Below are 20,049 nucleotides of genomic sequence, written 5' to 3' on the forward strand. Positions count from 1 at the left end.
AGCTTATTGCAATCTTCAATCGAGAAACTTCACCTCTTTGTTAGATCAGTAAATGTTAGACATACGAAAAGCAAGCCTAAAAGCTATGCAAACCGTTTCTTCAGGCTGTAGTATTGAAGTGAAAACACACACCGTATTTTTCGCTCTATAGGACGCACTTTTTCCCCTTCAAAAATGAAGGGGAAATGTGTGTGCGTCCTATGGAGCGAAGACGTCATAGCCCCGCGACCCTCTCCCGGCTGGAGAGGTGACGCATGGCTATGGCAGGAGCCTCCATAGCCGCGCGTCGCCTCTCCAGCCGGGAGAGCGCGCGCGGGGCTAAAGCAGCCCCCCGCGACCCTCTCCCGGCTGGAGAGGCGACGCGCGGCTATGGCAGGAGCCTCCATAGCCGCGCGTCGCCTCTCCAGCCGGGAGAGCGTGCGCCGGGCTAAAGCAGCCCCCCCGTGACCCTCTCCCGGCTGGAGAGGTGACGCGTGGCTATGGCAGGAGCCTCCATAGCCGCGCGTCGCCTCTCCAGCCGGGAGAGCGCGCGCCGGGCTAAAGCAGCCCCCCGCGACCCTCTCCCGGCTGGAGAGGTGACGCGTGGCTATGGCAGCAGCCTCTCCGCTGCGCCTTTCCGCTGCTCCCTGACCTGCTCTTTGGGGCTGGTGGTGGGCTTCCCCCCGCCAGCCCCAAAGAGCAGGTCGAAAGGAACCTGAAGCCTGGACAGCGAGAGGGGTCGGTGTGCACCGACCCCTCTCGCTCTCCAGGCTTCCAAGGTAGCCGCCTGAACGCACCTTAAACGGCACCTTGTTTTAGAGCGGGAAAACAAGAGGGGGAAAATTCTCCCCCTCTCTGCGCAGCTGCCTCCTGCCGCTTAGCTGAAGGGGCGCTGGGCAGAGAGCGGAAGAATTTTTTTCCCTTGTTCTCCCCCCTCTAAAACAAGGTGCGTCCTATTGTCCGGTGCGTCCTATGGTGCGAAAAATACGGTATGATCTTAAAAAAATAATAAATGAAATATGTGGAGGAATCTGTTAACCCAACAAAGCTGGGTATTCTGAGTGCCAATGAACACACAAAGGATGTAAGGAAGGAAAGGAGCATACAAATAAGATCCCAAACTGCCTCTGGCTGTGTACACTTTGCCAGCACATGTAGAATACATTTGATGTGCACGACATTCCCCAAAGAATCCTGGGAACTGAGATTTGTTAAAGATGCTGGGAATGGGAGCTTTGTGAGGGGTAAACTACAGTTCCCAGAATTCTTTTCGAGGGGTCATGTGCTTTAAAAGTGCTCCGGATCATAGCATCATAGAAATGTGGACTTGGAAGGAACAGTGAGGATCATCTAGTTCAACCCCTTGCAATGCAGGAATCGTTCGCCCACCGTGGGGCCCAAACCCACAATGCTGAGATTCGAGTCTCATGCTGTACCAACTGAGCTGTCCCTCAGGTGTGTTTGTTTACACAGTCATCTTCTGGTTTGGAGTAAACAGCATCAGAATGCAGTGCACCATAAGAAAGGTTAGGGTGGATAAAGGATGTGGAATGTGGCGCCGTGTGTACAGTGCTCAGCCTGAATGCAGATTAAAAGGAAGCGTGTCCACAGCCTCAGCCTTTACTGGAGGGGCTGAGTGGGAGACAGCAAGTAGCAACAAATGATTTCGGCAAGGACATTTTGAATATTGTTACAGATTCCAGAGGATAGAATGCATGCGTATAACATGGTCAGAAGTCATTTCAGGTTGAGGTGGCAGACAATCAAAACCCTGTGCCCTTAAATCCTCACAGCCAGCAGAGGATCTCAGAGCCAGCAATGGTCATTCCTGCCCATCCCTTCCTCAGAAGTGGAAGCAGCGACTTTGTAATTTAGAAGTTTCCCATCATGTCCTGCCCTCCGACCAGATGTCAAAGAGAAAAACAACTACCAGATTTTTAGAAGACATTTGAAGACAACCCTGTTTAGGGAAGCTTTTAATGTTTAATAGAATAGAATAGAATAGAATAGAATAAAATAGAATAGAATAGACTAGACTTTATTTGCATAGCCAACAAGCCATTGCATCGAAGGACAGACAAAAACAAAAATACATTACGGAAATAGTTATCATAAAATAATCTCAGTACTTAAAACTTGGCAGAGGTAATGATAATAATAATAAGATCCTAGGCAAGGAATCCAGGTGACGACACTGATGTCATTCAGACAGCAGCTCTAAGTCTCATTGCTCTCTCGACAAACCTGGCAACCTTCTCTGTTGTCGAGCTGCTCTGGTCGGCTAGCAGTGAGAACAACTTGGCTTCACAAGAGCGGCCCGGGATGGCAGATAGTAGCGGTGTGATGGTCTCATCCCTGAGATCTTTATACAGGGAGCAGGACAAGAGAACGTGTGACACAGTCTCCACGTAACCAGCTCCACAGGGGCAGAGCCGGTTCTCGAATGAAATTTTTTGATATCTACCTTCAAGAACAGCTGATGGTAACATATTTAGTCTGGCCAGTGTAAAGGCCCGCACAAGTTTTGGAATGGTTAAGGTAGACAAATAAGGTGCCTGAAAATCAAAGTGGGAGGGGGGCAGATAAGCGTACCAAGCACTAAATTTCTTAATATAGGCCAGATTATTCTGTTGCTCAATATCCTTCCCAGTTCTCTTTCCTCCTCACAGCCAGCAGAGGACCTCAGAGCCAGCAATGGTCATTCCTGCCCATTCCTTCCTCAGAAGTGGAAGCAGCGACTTTGTAATTTAGAAGTTTCCCCTCGTGTCCTCCTTCCCACAGACATCTGGTTGGCCACTGTGAGAACAGGTTGCTGGACTAGATGGGCCAGTGGCCTGATTCAGCAGGCTCTTCTCATTTTCTGAAGTTATTTCAAATCATCTTGGCAATAAATCTCAGGCTATGCAGCTGCTTCTTTTTATGAAAGTAAATCCTCCCCCCCCCCTGTGCTATTTTCAATATACGACTCACCCCCTTGTAACTGCTGTTTGACACATTAGGGAGAACTAGGGATGGAGGCCCCTTCATGGATCACTGCCTTGCCCTGGCGAAGGGGCTTGAATAACTCAGAGAAGCTATGAACTATGCCGTGCATGGCCACCCAAGACGGACAGGTCATAGTGGAGAGTTTTGACCAAACATGATCCACCTGGAGCAGGAATCGGCAAGCCACTCCAGTATCCCTGCCAAGAAAACTCCATGGACAAAGACAACAGGCATATAAAAGATATCACGTTGGAAGATGAGCCCCTCAGGTTGGAAGGCGTCCAACATGCTACTGAGGAAGAGCGGAGGACAAGTCCAAGTAGATTCAGAGCTGATGAAGCGGCTGGGCCAAAGCCGAAAGGTCGCTTAGTTGCGGATATGCCTGGAAGCGAAAGGAAAGTCCAATGCTGTAAAGAACAATATTGCATAGGAACCTGGAATGTAAGAACCATGAACTTGGGTAAGTTGGATGTGGTCAAAAATGAGATGGCAAGAATAAATATTGACATCCTGGGCATCAGTGAACTAAAATGGACGGGAATGGGCGAATTCAGTTCGGATGACCATCATATCTACTACTGTGGGCAAGAAACCCATAAAAGAAATGGAGTGGCCCTCATAGTCAACAAAAGAGTGGCGAAAGCTGTACTGGGATGCAATTTCAAAAATGATAAAATGATCTCGATACGAATCCAAGGCAGACTTTTTAACATCACAGTAATCCAAGTTTATGCACCAACTACTGGTGCTGAAGAAACTGAAATTGACCAATTCTATGAAGACTTACAACACCTTCTAGAAATGACACCAAACAAGGATGTTCTTCTCATTATAGGGGATTGGAATGCTAAAGTAGGGAATCAAGAGATAAAAGGAACAACTGGCAAGTTTGGCCTTGGAGATCAAAACGAAGCAGGGCAAAGGCTAATAGAGTTCTGTCAAGAGAACAAGCTGGTCATCACAAACACGCTTTTCCAACAACACAAGAGACATCCCTACACATGAACATCACCAGATGGGCAGCATCAAAATCAGATTGATTATATTCTTTGCAGCCAAAGATGAGAAGCTCTATACAGTCAGCAAAAACAAGACCTGGAGCTGACTGTGGCTCAGATCACCAGCTTCTTATAGCAAAATTCAAGCTTAAACTGAAGAAAGTAGGAAAAACCACTGGGCCGGTAAGATACAATCTAAATCAAATCCCGTACGAATACACAGTGGAAGTGAGGAACAGGTTTAAGGATTTAGATTTGGTGGACAGAGTGCCTGAAGAACTATGGATGGAGGCTCACAACATTATACAGGAGGCAGCAACGAAAGCCATCCCAATGAAAAGGAAATGCAAGAAAGCAAAGTGGTTGTCCAACGAGGCCTTACAAATAGCAGGGGAGAGGAGGCAAGCAAAATGTGAGGGAGATAGTGAAAGATACAGGAAATTGAATGCAGATTTCCAAAAAATAGCAAGGAGAGACAAGAAGGCCTTCTTAAACAAGCAATGCAAAGAAATAGAGAAAAACAACAGAATGGGAAGAACCAGAGATCTGTTCAAGAAAATTGGAGATATGAAAGGAACATTTTGTGCAAAGATTACCATAATAAAGGACAAAAGTGGTAAGGACCTAACAGAAGCAGAAGACATCAAGAAGAGGTGGCAAGAATACACAGAGGAATTATACCAGAAAGATATGGATGGCTCGTACACCCCAGGTAGTGTGGTTGCTGACCTTGAGCCAGACATCCTGGAGAGTGAAGTCAAATGGGCCTTAGAAAGCACTGCAAATAACAAGGCCAGTGGAAGTGATGGTATTCCAGCTGAACTATTTAAAATTTTAAAAGATGATGCTGTTAAGGTGCTACACTCAATATGCCAGCAAGTTTGGAAAACTCAGCAGTGGCCAGAGGATTGGAGAAGATCAGTCTACATCCCAATTCCAAAGAAGGGCAGTGCCAAAGAATGCTCCAATTACCGCACAATTGCACTCATTTCACATGCTAGCAAGGTTATGCTTAAAATTCTACAAGGAAGGCTCAAGCAGTATGTGGACCGAGAGCTCCCAGAAGTGCAAGCTGGATTTAGAAGAGGCACAGGAACCAGAGACCAAATTGCAAACATGCGATGGATTATGGAGAAAGCTAGAGAGTTCCAGAAAGACATCTACTTCTGCTTCATTGACTATGCAAAAGCCTTTGACTGTGTCAACCACAGCAAACTATGGCAAGTTCTTAAAGAAATGGGAGTGCCTGATCACCTCATCTATCTCCTGAGAAATCTCTATGTGGGACAAGAAGCTACAGTTAGAACTGGATAGGGAACAACTGATTGGTTCAAAATTGGGAAAGGAGTACGGCAAGGCTGTATATTGTCTCCCTGCTTATTTAACTTATACGCAGAATTCATCATGCGAAAGGCTGGGCTGGATGAATCCCTAGCCAGAATTAAGATTGCCGGAAGAAATATCAACTACCTCAGATATGCAGATGACACAACCTTGATGGCAGAAAGTGAGGAGGAATTAAAGAACCTTTTAATGAGAGTGAAAGAGGAGAGCGCAAAATATGGTCTGAAACTCAGCATCAAAAAAACGAAGATCATGGCCACTGGTCCCATCACCTCCTGGCAAATAGAAGGGGAAGAAATAGAGGCAGTGAGAGATTTTACTTTTTGGGCTCCATGATCATTGTAGATGGTGACAGCAGCCACGAAATTAAAAGATGCTTGCTTCTTGGGAGAAAAGCAATGACAAACCTAGACAGCATCTTAAAAAGCAGAGACATCACCTTGACAAAAAGGTCCGTATAGTCAAAGCTATGGTTTTTCCAGTAGTGATGAATGGAAGTGAGAGCTGGACCATAAAGAAGGCTGATCGCTGAAGAATTTATGCTTTTGAATTATGGTGCTGGAGGAGACTCTTGAGAGTCCCATGGACTGCAAGAAGATCAAATCTCTCCATTCTTAAGGAAATCAGCCCTGAGTGCTCACTGGAAGGACAGATCGTGAAGCTGAGGCTGCAATACTTTGGCCACCTCATGAGAAGAGAAGTCTCCCTGGAAAAGACCCTGATGTTGGGAAATATGGAGGGCACAAGGAGAAGGGGACAACAGAGGACGAGATGGTTGGATAGTGTTCTCGAAGCTACCAGCATGAGTTTGACCAAACTGCGGGATGCAGTGGAAGACAGGAGTGCCTGGCGTGCTCTGGTCCATGGGGTCACAAAGAGTTGGACACTACTAAACAACAACAAGGGGTGGAGAAGGAGTTAAATTTTGTTCACATTTTAATGTGAAACTACACAGCTCACACTTCTTGAACCAATATGCAAATCAAAATGCAGTTATCCTGAGAAAGTGGCAATTCTCTGAATTTTGTGATGCAGTTGTTCAGGTACAGAACCATTACAAAAATGCATATAGTGGGGTAAAGCATGCATTAAAGAGCATATACTAGTAACACGATGCAAAAATGCTTTATTTTAGCCAAAAGTGCAAAGAAAAATGAGTACGGTAGGAGAAATCAATGATGAATTTTCAAGAGATTTTCTTTTCATCCCAAACTGATATGGAGATTTCAGGAACTGAAGAGTGGAAAATGAGAAGCTGGGTGCAACTGATATTCACAGATTTGCCCAGTGTTTTCCACTCAGTTGGGAGTGGATGGAACTCCTTTTCCATGGAAAAGGACCCGGGTTCAGAAGGGCATAAATCAGATATGGGAGACGAGTCCTTATTCCACATCTGCTGAGTAATACTCTGGGTGATCAGCAAATCTGAAACAAAAGTAAAGAGAGTCAACACTCAGGGTGTGGAAGATGTACAAGCAACAAAAATTGATCTGTTGCCAGCCATTGCCTCATGAGACCATTTCACACAGTGCATTGTAAGCTCCCTGAGTTTGCCATCAAATGCCCACCCTGCTGAAAATCTGGGAGGCTGAAAGTAAAAATGGTCCACCATTTGCAATATCGGGATGATCATATGTCCGTCTTCTCACTAGAGAAAATAACCCCTAGATGATGAACACAGCCCTGCTTGCTGATCAAAGTGGTACAAAAGGGTTGGGTCAAAGGTCTCTCCCCTCTTCCCCAGCGTCTTTTTGAGACTTTCAGGTAGGGGCAGAAGGACAAATGCTGTTTTGGGAGTCCCTTACTGGCAGTAATGCATGAGGCAGCCATCTCCCCCCCCCATCAAATGCTCCTGAGAATGTCTGCACATCATTGTATGGCATTGGTCTCAAGGGTATTTGGAAGCCTGGTTTCAAAGCACAGAGCAACTGCCGGGCGATGTCAGGGAACTGCCATCAGCTCAGAGGCGAGAGGTGGAAGGGCAGTTGTGGTATAAGGAACTTCTGAAAATCTTGCGAAGCAGTTCCTCCTCCGGCAAGGAGGAAACCCTCACCTCCAGCGGAGAGGAGGTGCAGCGACCAGGGGATTCTAGGGAGAGCCTCAACAATGAGCCTGAGCAAACAGGAGAGGAGGGAAGTACCCCTTTGCCAGCGCCCATTTTGCGCAGTAGGTTTCGGTGCAGGGAGGGGTGGAGAAGGTTGGGGGTCACGCGACTGTTATGCTGGGGGAGGTACAAGGACCGACCACTCCCAGATTCTGCTAGCGATTGAGCCAGGCATGAATTTACGATGCTCTTTATTGTAAATAGTTTGCACTAAGAATAAAAGCTGGAAAAGACAGGTCGGAGTCTTGCCTGTCTGCTCTCGAGCAACCATATCAGCTACAACTGGCTTTTTATACTAGAAGAAGATCCTGAATTACCAAGGGGTAAATTATGGGGAGTTTAGAAGTCCACCCCAAACATTACATTTTGTCAGAAACGGCACTTTTTCAAGACTGTCTGGGATAGCTCAGTTGGGAGTGGATGGAACTCTTAATCTCGGGGCCATGGGTTTGAGCCCCGCGCTGGGCAAAAGATTCCTGCATTGCAGGGGGCTGGACTAGATGACCCCCGTGGTCCCTCCCAACTCTACAATTCTATGGCATGGACACTTGTCCATACGATTTGGTACAAAGTATCCACAGTAATTGCTTCTATAATTTCACCTAATTCTCTATGAAGAGAAGAGATGGATGCTAGATCTCTTCTTCCTTTTGCTCTCGCAGTATAAATTCTTGCATGAATAACTTTTAAGTATTCATATGCATACTATTTAAATATGACTTACGCTTCCGCTTTTATATAGCTCATGTTTTTGTGAAGGCCATCAATGGATTTCATATCCTCCTCAGACAGCTGGAAAGTAAATGCCTGTCAGGAGGAGAAAAAAATAATGCTGAGGTGCTTTTTAATCATGTCTTCTTTTTGCACCTCAGAGCTGTGCACCTTTTTCCAGCCACAGAGAAACCAATGTGAACTTTGCTACCACCTTCCAAAGTTGAATTCCTTCATTTAACAGCTTCAGTCCAGATGTCCTCCCACTGAGGAAATTTTATATGGATAGTAATGTAGGTTTGCAATAGAACAGGAGTGGGGAAACTGTGACCCCCCAGATGTGGATGGACTCCAACTCCCCATCAGTCTCAGCCATCATGTCCAATGGTCAGGAATGAGGGAGGTCATACTCCAGCAAATATAGTTGAGTACTTCTTCAGTACTCACAGCTGTGCCTTCTTGGTAGTGGCACCCACCCTGTGGAATGTCCTCCCATCAGATGTGAAGGAAATAAACAACTATCTGACTTTTAGAAGACATCTGAAGGCAGCCCTGTTTAGGGAAGTTTTTAATGTTTGATGTTTTATTGTGCTTTAAACATTCTGTTGGGAGCCGCAAAGAGTAGCTGGGGAAACCCAGCCAGATGGACGGCGTATAAATAATTTATTATTATTAATTATTATTATTATTATTATTATTATTATTATTATTATTATTATTATTATTATTATGCAGTGTATAGCTAAACTACCAAACTTGCTCCCATGGGAGGCAGTGACAGCCAGCAACTTGAATAGCTTTAAACAATAAACAAATTCATGGTGGATTAGATGTGCATCTTCGCTCCCGTACCCCAGCACCAGTTATGTGACCCGTGAGATCACAGTGTTCAAGTGATGTGCTTTTTCAGTATTGTTTTTTAATGGATTAATATATGCTGCTTTACCTGGATGTCTTCCTCAATTTGCTCTCTGGTGTCGGCTTTCACTAGGACCACCAGGCCGCGCTGCAGTTGGTAGCGAATAGCCACGAGAGCTGGGCTTTTGTTGTACTTCTTGGCGATCGCAACCAACAGAGGGTCTTCAAGCAGGGGAGGAGCATCTGTATTGCACCTGTTGGAGAGCAATAAGGAGAGAAGGTGTGTTTCTGGTGTGAAGATGCACAAAAATACATGCACAAATATAGGATGAGGGGCACTTGGCTTGACAGCAGTATATATGAAAAGGATCTAGGGGTCTTTGTAGACCCCAAGCTTAACATGAGTCACAGTGTGATGCAGCAGGAAGAGAAGCTAACGCTATTCTAGGCTGCTTCAGCAGAAGTATAGTGTTCCGATCGAGGGAATTGGGACGCAGGTGGTGCTGTGGGTTAAACCACAGAGCCTAGGACTTGCCGATCAGAATGTCGGCGGTTCGAATCCCCCCGACGGGGTGAGCTCCTGTTGCTCTGTCCCTGCTCTTGCCAACCTAGCAGTTCAAAAGCACGTCAGAGTGCAAGTAGATAAATAGGTACCGCTCCGGTGGGAAGGTAAACGGCGTTTCCGTGCGCTGCTCTGGTTCACCAGAAGCGGCTTAGTCAGGCTGGCCACATGACCCGGAAGCTGTATGCTGGCTCCCTCGGCCAATAAAGCGAGATGAGCGCCGCAACCCCAGAGTCAGCCACGACTGGACCTAATGGTCAGGGGTCCCTTTACCTTTTTTATTATGCACTGGTCAGACTTCACCTGGAATACTGTGTCAAGTTCTGTATCCCACAGTTTAATAAGGATATTGACAAGTTTTTGTATAGTGCTCTTCTCCGAATAAATCACAATCTCATACTTTGCACGTGGATCATTCTGCAGCCAAAATGGTAGCATCCATGCACAAAAGAGAGGTCTTTTTCTTTGCTGAAGAACAATCAGTATTTTTTGGGGGGGGTTGCAAGGTTTCTGAGAATGTCTAAAATGGGAGGGGAAGAGCTCTGTAGATCTCTCTGTGGAATGATTTCTCAAAATGTGGGGCCACTACATAAAAGGCCCTGGTGCTGGTATCCAAAATGAGGATCTTTATTAATTGTGGGACCCAGAATGCAGCCTAAAGAGCTGATGTAGATGCTGGGGAATAGTCGGCCTAGGTGTTGCCTGAGATGGTCCCCAAACATTTTGGCTTCATCTCTTACCATCTTGGGTCCCTTTGGGATCCCAGGACACAATATCCTTCTAGGATGATATTGTTTGACTTGCAGAAGTCCAGCAGCATGCTTTGGTTCCGATAAGGCTGGCATTCAACCTGCAGATTCAAAATCCCCCAACACAACCCAAAAGTGAGAATTCAGATGAAACAAAAACTACTGTGAAATAAAGGAAAGACAGAAAAGCAGATCAATGCTATTGTTTCTTGAAATATCCAACTGTTACCATTCTTAAAGTGTGTTGTGTTTTCTGATGCATCAGAATCATTAGAGGACCATTCTTGCTTTTGTGGTTTCCATTGCCACGCTCCTCGTCCATGAAATATGTGTTAACCGAAGATGGGGGACAGGGCTTATTCCCCCTCAGTCTCCTGTCACTCCAGCCCTGTTGAGTCATTATACCCAAAGAAGAAATATTCTGGGCACACTGTCCTGCCTGCAGTGTCTCTATTTCTGCCCACTCAGTCTCTGAATTGTCTACGTTGAGCAAAAAGGCCTGATGGGGGATATGCCTGGCTTTCCATCAAGCTGAGCAGATGATCTGGGACTCTGCTTTATCAGGGTCTCAATAAACTGAAATTTCCAATCAAATTGGGCAGTGGAGACATCAGAAAATAAAATTAGGGGAAGAAGGGCACAAGACTTTTCAAAGAGGGCAGTTGTTGTTGTTGTTGTTGTTGTTGTTGTTGTTGTTGTTGTTTTTATTAAAGATTTCTTAGTTTACGAAAATATGTGCATTGTCTCTTTTTTCAAGTTGCATTTTCTACAGATCAGTTTCATTTGTTGTGAGACATTAGTGTTACATACAGTGTGAGGTTGGGAAGAAAAGACAGGGAAAGAGGGGAGTGGGGAGTGGGATGGGGTTGGGTGGCAATGCTTCTATTTAAGGGAGCAGTCTTTTCTCATATGTAAGGAAGTAATGGTATAGTTTTCAGTAATCCTCCCTGTGTAAATGGATTTTGAAAAGTGTCTTTTCTTCAAGTCATCATTGTGGCTCAGCAATCGTGGAAAGTATGGGGGGCATAAGAACTAATTGTCTGGGGTGCCCCGTCTACTGCCATATATGAATTGGATAGCGCATCAGTACTGGGCAGAGGGTAGAAAGAAGCCATGGTTTAAGTGGGACTATCTGGACCACTGTCTCTGTGGTACGGGGAGATCACGGCTGCACACATCTCATTGTCAGTCCATCACTCCTGCTTAGCTACCAGATTGTATGCCCTGGACTAGCGTGCTCTGGTCTCATTTGGTTACATAATATACACCAGTGCCCAAGTGAATCAGGGCTGCTTGGGTGCAACAGCTTTGCCCAGATGCCTAACTCAAAGGCCCTTCTCTCCCCACTTGAGAACTTCCAGAGTCCCCACAAGAGGCTTTGTGGGCCCTGACTGTTAGGATTCTTGCCCTGTGCTTGCAGTCATGGGATTGGTTTTATCACATGACGGTGTATGTTTCCAATCCACAGTGTGAGAAGTGACAGAGATGGGATGTTTCGTATTACATGTACTGTGTTCCGTGATGTAGGACTATTGTCCTTTGTTTTCTCTCTTTGCTGTTTGATGCTGATGAAGAAGGAACTGAGTCAGAATGCTCCAAGTGTATGATATGTTAATAAAGTAGTTTAGCCAAAATGCTGCGCTCCTGAGTCTGTCACGCGAATTGCTAACACTCTGCTGTTCCTAAGTGTGCTGATGCCTCTTGATATCAGTCTCTGTGATGTTTGGGCTGGAGAAAGCTCTTGAAGCTCCCGAACGACTGACCAGGAGGGAGAGAACATGCCAGTCGGGCATGTGTCTCTAACGGAGTCCTACTTGCGTGTAGGATGATCCTGACACTGACTGCTTGCAGGCCTCCTTCTACCTGAAATGCTTGTTCCAAACATTTTGGACTTCTCCAGACTTCTTTTGTCTGAGGATTCAGAAGTCTTTAATACTGGTTCCAGGAATTTAGGGGAGTCTACCCCACAACTGTGACTTGGTCTGCAAGCTTATAACCTTAAGCAAGTTTTTTCAGGGAATGGCTGTGTTCATCAAAACAAAGGTCCTCTCACAAAAGAGCTTAAATAAATAAACTTTCAATCATGCTTGGAACAAACCCCTTAAAAAAGTAATCACACTTGACCTGGTTAATCACTGGCTTGTATTTCAATCCTGGCTTGTTCAGGATCATTTCCAGCTGCTTACGGGTGAAGCTGCACACTCCGATGGACCTCACCAAGCCAGCATCTTTGCACGCCTCCATTGCCTGGCAAAGAAAACATGACATGTTTGTTGAGTGGTGTTTGTTGAATAGCTGGGGCCACACACCCCCAGATTAAGATTGGAGGCTAACTCATATACTCCCAAGAGTGTGCAATAATGCACCAGCTCTCATAGGAGCCATTGTGTGAGTCATTGTTCTGGACATGCCTCCTCTGGTGGAAGGCTACTGTGCTCTGTATCTGAATGACTCAAGGGATGGATTTGCTAATCCCAGGCACCTACCTCCCATGTCTTCTGAAGATCTACGTTGTCAAAAATCAATTTTTTGTCTTCTCCCATGGGAAATAAATCTGGTCCAGGCTAGAAAAGGAGGCGGAGGGAATAAGTGCATTTCAGGCCTAGAAGTTCACAAGCACCACATTTCACATTCTTGTTTATTCAAGAGGGATAAAGTTTACTTTATCCAGGAAAAAATACTTATGGTGAAATATTAGGTAAAGGTAAAGGTAAAGGACCCCTAGACAGTTAAGTCCAGTCAAAGGTGACTATGGGGTTATGGCGCTCATCTTGCTTCCAGACCAAGATAGCCGGCATTTGTCCTCAGACAGCTTTCCGGGTCATGTGGCCAGCATGACTAAACCTCTTCTGTTACAACAGAATACCATGACGGAAACCAGAGCACACGGAAACACCATTTACTTTCCCGCTGCAACGGTACTCATTTATCTACTTGCACTGGTGTGATTTCTAACTGCTAGGTTGGCAGAAGCTGGGGCAGAGCAATGGGAGCTTCTGATCGGCAAGCCCAAGAACTACATCTCCACCAGCATCCCCCTGTTGCAATATTAACTCAGTATTGTCTCTTTTAATGCAGAGGTGGGGAATCAGTGGATCTCCAGGCTTTGCTGTCCTCCAAGTCCCATCAGCTGCAGCCAGCAAGGACAATGATCAGGGATGATAGGAGTTGCAACTGAGGAACATCTGGAAGGCCACAGGTTCTCCAAATATGCTTTAATTTGTTTCTGTGCCCCATAGAACAAACTGTCTTCTTTCTTTGCACAGGTCTGTCTCCCCATCTCTCCAACCCCTTTTTTCTTCCCTCGCTCAGTTGCCAAATCCTGCTCTGCACATCATTTCTTTCTTGTGATGCCCATGTAGTTAATGTCATCAGTATATGCAGATGTTTTATTTAACTGGCATGGTTTCCCCCCCCAAAATCTGGGAGCGATCAATCCTTGATTAAGATATGTTCTAGCAGAGAACTGTCAGCATCTCTAGGAAATGACAATTCCCAATGTTCCTTCAGGGAATCAAAATTTTAGTAGACTCTCCCCCCTCCTCCCCCCAATTCAAATATCGTACTCAATACTTGCATTATGACATTATTTACCTTCATAGAACATGGATTGTGCATTAAGAACAGATCCATGTAGTCAAACTGGAGTTTCTTCAGGGATTCTTCTAAGCATTTCCTAACTAGCTCAGGGCGGTGGAAGGTACTCCAAAGCTGTCAAAAATATAAAGAGATTTATATTTTCACACAGCCATAGAGTTTTTGGGTCTCGGGACCATATAGCTGTAGCAGATGACTATTCTGGTGTACACATCACAGTATTTTTACCATTTATATTTACCATTTATTTATGAAATTTATATATTGCCCGTCATCAAAAGATCTTGGAGCAGTTCACAAGATAGAAGCACAAGATCGAAGCACAAATAAATCATCATCATCAATCTTTATTATGGTCCAGAGACCCAACAAATCATTACAAAGCAATACACAATTCATACAGCCTACCTCCTGAACCAAAGATGGCATCGTTGGTGGTAGCATCGACTTGAGCTCCGTATCACTTGATGCAGTTTTTATTATTTTTATCAGTCTTTTATTAGCTTTTATCAGCCGCAATATTTTATCTCTGTCATTTGGCAGCTATATATTTACAAATCTTGAGTTAGGGGCTTGAGTTAAAAGTCTTAGAGCAACTCTTGGGAAGTCTCAGAAGAAACAACACAGGAATCCCTCCTTCCAATAACCAGCGGCGTAGGATGCTGCTCGGAGAGATGTGTGGATCAGGCATGCTGCAGGCCCCGCGGTGAGTGCTGCCCGACATTTTGTCACCCCCGTCAGTGGTGACACCTGGGGTGGTCTGCACCCACTGCACCCCACCTTCCTCCGCCCCTGGCAAAAACATGTTCAAAAAGGCTATAGAATATTAGTGAGCCCAAGGCCTGGTTGAAGAGGAACATATTTGCCTGGCGCCTTGAGGTGTATAATGAGCCTTCCTGCAGAGAGCACTCCCCAAATGGGGAGCCATGCAGAAAAGGCCCCGTTCTCGTTTTGCCGCCCTCCGAGCCTCACATGGAGGAGGCATACAAAGAAGAGCCTCAGAGGATGAACACAAAATCTGGGTAGGTTTATATAGGGAGAGGCATTTTGCTCTGATTTTGTTAAATAATGACTGTGAAATATGTAACTGCATCACGATGCAGGCACTATATTCTACCCTTTAAAATAAAAAATAAAAAATGCAGGCGCTATATTTTACTGTCGTACCTCGGGTTACAGACACCTCGGGTTACAAACACTTCAAGTTACAGATTCTGCTAACCCGGAAGTAGTACCTCGGGTTAAGAACTTTACCTCAGGATGAGAACAAAAATCGTGCACCAGTGGCGCGTTGGTAGCGGGAGGCCCAATTCGCTAAATTGGTACCTCAGGTTAAGAACAGTTCCGGGTTAAGAACGGACCTCCGGAACGAATTAAGTACGTAACCAGAGGTACCACTGGTACCACTCTTTTTTTAAAAAAATGCCAAACTCACTCACTTTTCCAGTGTAGAAAATGTCTTCCCTTTTTATTGTTCCGTCTGCAATCTTCGCACGAATGGCCCGCCCCATGTGCTCCTCTGTCTCGTATACATATGCACTATCAATAAGACGGAAGCCGAATTCTATTGCTATCTTTGTAGCCTCCTCACACTTACTTTTTGGAACCTGTCGGTTGAAAAAGTGAAAAGGTTAGTCAAGGTCTCTGCTTCATTGGGGAAATTAATATCAGAGGGTACCTGTAAGTAACACTGAGTATCGGTGGACATTTTCAAACTAGACCTGAGTCTCAGGGACTCGGCTAGGCTGGATCTAAACACATCAAAGGAAAAGAAAAAGCGTAAAGAAAAAGCAATTTATGTATACAGTATGTGTTGCATGTGCGATATAACATTGTGCCACCAGATGGCGAAATGGAGTCCTGTTTTTCTCTACCTGTTTTCCCTGTTTAAATTTACAGCACTTTATACTGAAACGCTTCTTTGATGTGTCTAGATCCATCCCTGCTGATGCCTGGGTCCTCTCGTGGGATCTCTTTCATGAGGCAAGGTGGCTCTGACCAGCAATGACAACAGGGCTCCAATCAAAGTTGCAAGGTGGTGAGTTGCCATTTTAATTTCCCACAATCCCTCTGCCAGTACACACCAAGGCACTATGGGAAATTAAAACGGGTGCTCCTAGATAGCTGCCAGGTGCGAAACAGGATGGAATCTAATCTTGTGTTCGTGATATGTGTTAGAATTCCTGCTCCATGATTGCAGTCCTAGGATTGTTGTCTTTCACATGACGGTATGTGTTTTGACTCCACAGAGTGGGAAGTGACAGAGACAGGATGTTTGTGTTACTGTGTTCTGTGAAGTGGGACTATTGTCCTTTTTCTTTTTGATGTCTGATGCTAGAGAGAGAGGGTGCCATGTTGCAGTGCTCCGTGTGTGTTTATATCTAAATAAAGTGGATTAGCCAAAATGTTGAGTTGCTGAGGTCTGTTGCTCAAGTTGCGCAAACTCTGCAGATCCCTAAGTGTGCCGGTGTTGGTTGGCATCGGTCTCTGTGATGTTCAGGCAGAAGAAAGCTTTTGAAGCTCCCAAACGATCGACCAGGAGGGAGGGACCATGCCAGTCGGGCATGTGTCTCTGCCAGGGTCCTACTCGAGTGTAGGCTGAGCTCCTGACAGTATGCACATGTTTGGGAAATAGCAATTTCTGAGTGCTTGACCCAAACATGCCAGATTTTTTCATGGATTTATTAATGGTCAAGCAAAGAGAGACAATTTTTAGGAGTTTCAGGATCACATCAATAAGTCAGCAGAGTTATTGCAACCCCCTATAACACATGTATCTCTATGGAGACTACTAATTAATTAGTGAACCTATTATGTATGCACAGTACCTTACCGTTTCATAGCTGACAATACAATAAAATGTACCCCATGTTTTGGTTTGGCTTTTATGTTATGTTGATGGTGTTACTGTACACACACACACACACACATTATTGTGAAAAAATGAAATATTTAATGGTGTGTGTGTAAAAATTTGATGTGAGTGGGGTTTTGGCTCTATGTCTGAATTCCTTCTAACTCTGGATATAAGAAGGAACCAATTGCTGGAATAGGTATGCAAGTCTCTTGGCAATGGCCCCTTAAGTATGGAATGTTAAGGAAATAAATGAAGCAGCTCTGTGCCAGAGGGCAAATGGGTGGCTAGTTAGAAAGACAAAAACTAGGGTGTGTGTGAGAGAGAGATCCAGGAGTTGGAAGCAGAAAGCAGGCTGGGCAGCTGAGAGATGGAGCCCAGCCTGATTTCTGCTGGAATCCAAGGCTATGGCCGTGGGAGAAGCAAGTCAATGATGTGAACCCCTCCATCCTTCTTGGCATCTGTCTGTCTCTAGAGACAATGGAGTGTGCCTCCGGGGGAAAGTAAAAATTGCTGTGTTAGCAGCACCAAAGTGACTTCCCTGGGGTGCAAGCCTGGGCAGTGGGTATAGAGGTCCTGGGCTGCCCAGATGAAAAGGCCTCTCTCTCATCCTCACTGATGTGATCCAAAGGAACGCAGAGTAATACATTTGGCACCAGCTTGGCTGCAGGAGTTGCCAGAAGGAGGCATGCAATGGAACTTAGGAACTCCAGCCCAGAGTTGTGTAGCGTTTACTCCTTTTCTTCTCCTGAAGAAATCCCGCAAGGCAGCAGAGGTTCAAGAGCAGAGTTTTCCTTCTCCTAGATAGGCTACCTCCCTAGCTGGATGAGCCCCATCTGCCCCTCATTTCCCTCTACGGCCCATACAGAAACCGCCTTCTTGACCGTTGGATCCACTAGTAATCGCATCTGTTCAGTCTGTCAGAGCCTCTCTTCACATGCAGGATTGAAAATGAGCAATCAGTTAACTTGATTGAGCCAGCATGGTGTAGTGGTTAAGAGCGGTGGACTCGTAATCTGGTGAACCGGGTTCGCGTCTCCGCTCCTCCACATGCAGCTGCTGGGTGACCTTGGGCCAGTCACCCTTCTCTGAAGTCTCTCAGCCTCACTCACCTCACAGAGTGTTTGTTGTGGAGGAGGAAGGGAAAGGAGATTGTTAGCCGCTTTGAGACTCCTTTGGGTGGTGATAAAGCAGGATATCAAATCCAAACTCCTCCTCCTCCTCTTGCCAGTTATTTTGGTTCAAACAGTGGAACAAAGTTTGTAGAATGCTCTTTTTAAAAATTGGTTAAAATGTTTGTGAAATTGGAGAAAATGTTTGTGAAATCCAAGAAAAGATTGAGAAAGTCTCTTCGTCAGCAAGTATCTCTTTGTATAAAATAGATTCTACCCCTCGCTTTATATGTGAATGGAGCAGATATATGAATTGGAAAAATGGAAAAAGGAAAATTGCTTTGAAAAACTGGGTGGTAACTTTTATTTGGAAGATTCATGATATTCCTATAAATTAATTTAATTACAAAACAAGAATCAACACCGATCCCTTCATTTGCATTGCTGGTGATATGGACCAAATTAAGATGGTTTAGATAAAGAATTGATTCTATATTTATTGTTAGTGTCCAGAATAGTTAGCTAATGGCTGGTAATTTTGGATAATATTGTTACTCCCAACAAAACTATGGTAATAGTTGGCACTTATAGTTCTATAGAAATATTTTTGAAAATATCACTAGAAGTTTTGCACTGGGGACTTTGAATCCTGCAGCAATTCACACTGGAAACTGTTTCTCAGCTACAAACCATCCAAGTCTTGCACAAAACATTATGTGCTCCTGAATCTGCTGGCTCAGGACCCTTGTTGAATGAGAAGCAGAGCTTTATGTGCTGCAAAACATCTGTTGCATTCTTGGCTGCTGTGACCCAAGAAGTTCTCATGCACAATTGGCTTCTCAGATCGGGTGAGGTACCTCGTGCTGTGCTTTGCAATGTATGAAGCACTCTGCAGCTGGCAGGCATTTTGCTCTTCAAAAACAAGTTACAACAATCTGAGAGTTAAATGTGTTACTTACAGTGTCCGAGGTATATGTACCAAACCCCAATACGGGGATTTTGTTCCCATCATTCATTGTAATGCCACGGTCTTTGCTAAGTGCCATTTTCTGCTTCTGTGCTTGTTCCGTTCTTGGCTGCAGGCTGAAACTGATCAACACGCTTGTGGCGAAAGGAAAAACTCGAGTGAGAAAAATGAAGTTTGTGTTTCCAATATAATGACTTCTGTTGGCACAAAAGGAGGGGAGTGCTTAAATACTCTGAAGAAATGAGAGAGAAAGGCAGTGAACCTAAGGCCAACTTTTAATCAATAACTTTCAGTAGAATGTCCTTTGATGCCCCATAATTTTCATTGTTGACTTAGCAGCATTGCTTTCACAGGATAAATAACCTATGTCCAACTTTTAATCAGTAATTTTCCGCAGAATGTCCCTTGCTACACCAGCAGTTTTCATTGTTGAGTTAGCAGCATTGCTTTCACAGGATAAAAAAATAGCTGTCTTCTTCTTCTTCTTCTTCTTCTTCTTCTTCTTCTTCTTCTTCTTCTTCTTCTTCCCGTTCCAATAAAGGAATGCAGAGGCCTATTGCAATCTTTGATCAAGAAGCTTCACCTCTTTGTTAGATCAGTAAATGTTAGACATAGGAAAACCAAGCCGAAGAGCTAGGCAGACCTTTTCTTCAGGCTGTAGTATTGAAATGAAAAGCTCTAAAACAAAATAATAAATGAAACATGTGGAGGCATCTGTTAACCCAATGAAGCTGGTGTTCTGAGTGCCAATGAAGTATGTAAAGAAGGAAAGGAGCATACATCTTTGCCAGCACATGTAGAACACATTTGATGTGCACAACATTCCCCAAAGAATCCTGGGAACTGAGATTTGTTAAAGATGCTGGGAATGGGAGCTTTGTGAGGGGTAAACTACAGTTCCCAGAATTCTTTTCGAGGGGTCATGTGCTTTAAAAGTGCTCCGGATCATAGCATCATAGAAATGTGGACTTGGAAGGGACAGTGAGGATCATCTAGTTCAACCCCTTGCAATGCAGGAATCGTTCGCCCAACGTGGGGCTGAAACCCACAATGCTGAGATTAGAGTCTCATGCTGTACCAACTGAGCTGTCCCTCAGGGTGTGTTTGTTTACATAGTCATCTTCTGGTTTGGAGTAAACAGCATCAGAATGCAGTGCACCATAAGAAAGGTTAGGGTGGATAAAGGATGTGGAATGTGGCGCCGTGTGCACAGTGCTCAGCCTGAATGC

At 44.9% G+C, this 20,049-nt stretch overlaps 1 protein-coding gene across 3 annotated transcripts in view; it reads right to left on the bottom strand.

The window, feature by feature from the left end:
- The window catches only part of LOC128421909 (aldo-keto reductase family 1 member C3-like), a 38,853-nt gene extending 19,828 nt beyond the window's left edge, over positions 1-19,025 (bottom strand). Inside the window, exons 1-9 of one of the 3 annotated variants that reach the window (XM_053405236.1) lie at positions 18,813-19,025; positions 15,327-15,494; positions 13,885-14,001; positions 12,777-12,854; positions 12,415-12,537; positions 10,282-10,391; positions 9,068-9,233; positions 8,135-8,217; positions 6,676-6,731 (exon numbers count right to left, since the gene is read on the bottom strand). In XM_053405236.1, coding sequence (XP_053261211.1) covers positions 6,689-6,731; positions 8,135-8,217; positions 9,068-9,233; positions 10,282-10,391; positions 12,415-12,537; positions 12,777-12,854; positions 13,885-14,001; positions 15,327-15,494; positions 18,813-18,899 — 975 coding nt within the window. In that variant the 5' untranslated portion in view covers positions 18,900-19,025 and the 3' untranslated portion in view covers positions 6,676-6,688. Of the gene's footprint in view, positions 1-6,675; positions 6,732-8,134; positions 8,218-9,067; positions 9,234-10,281; positions 10,392-12,388; positions 12,538-12,776; positions 12,855-13,884; positions 14,002-15,326; positions 15,495-18,812 lie in introns of those variants that run through there. The other 2 variants (XM_053405240.1, XM_053405235.1) reach the window with 2 other exon arrangements.
- Between the last annotated feature and the right edge of the window lie 1,024 nt (positions 19,026-20,049).

Source organism: Podarcis raffonei, chromosome 10, assembly GCF_027172205.1.
Source record: "Podarcis raffonei isolate rPodRaf1 chromosome 10, rPodRaf1.pri, whole genome shotgun sequence".
In the NCBI taxonomy this organism is placed as follows: Eukaryota; Metazoa; Chordata; class Lepidosauria; order Squamata; family Lacertidae; genus Podarcis; species Podarcis raffonei.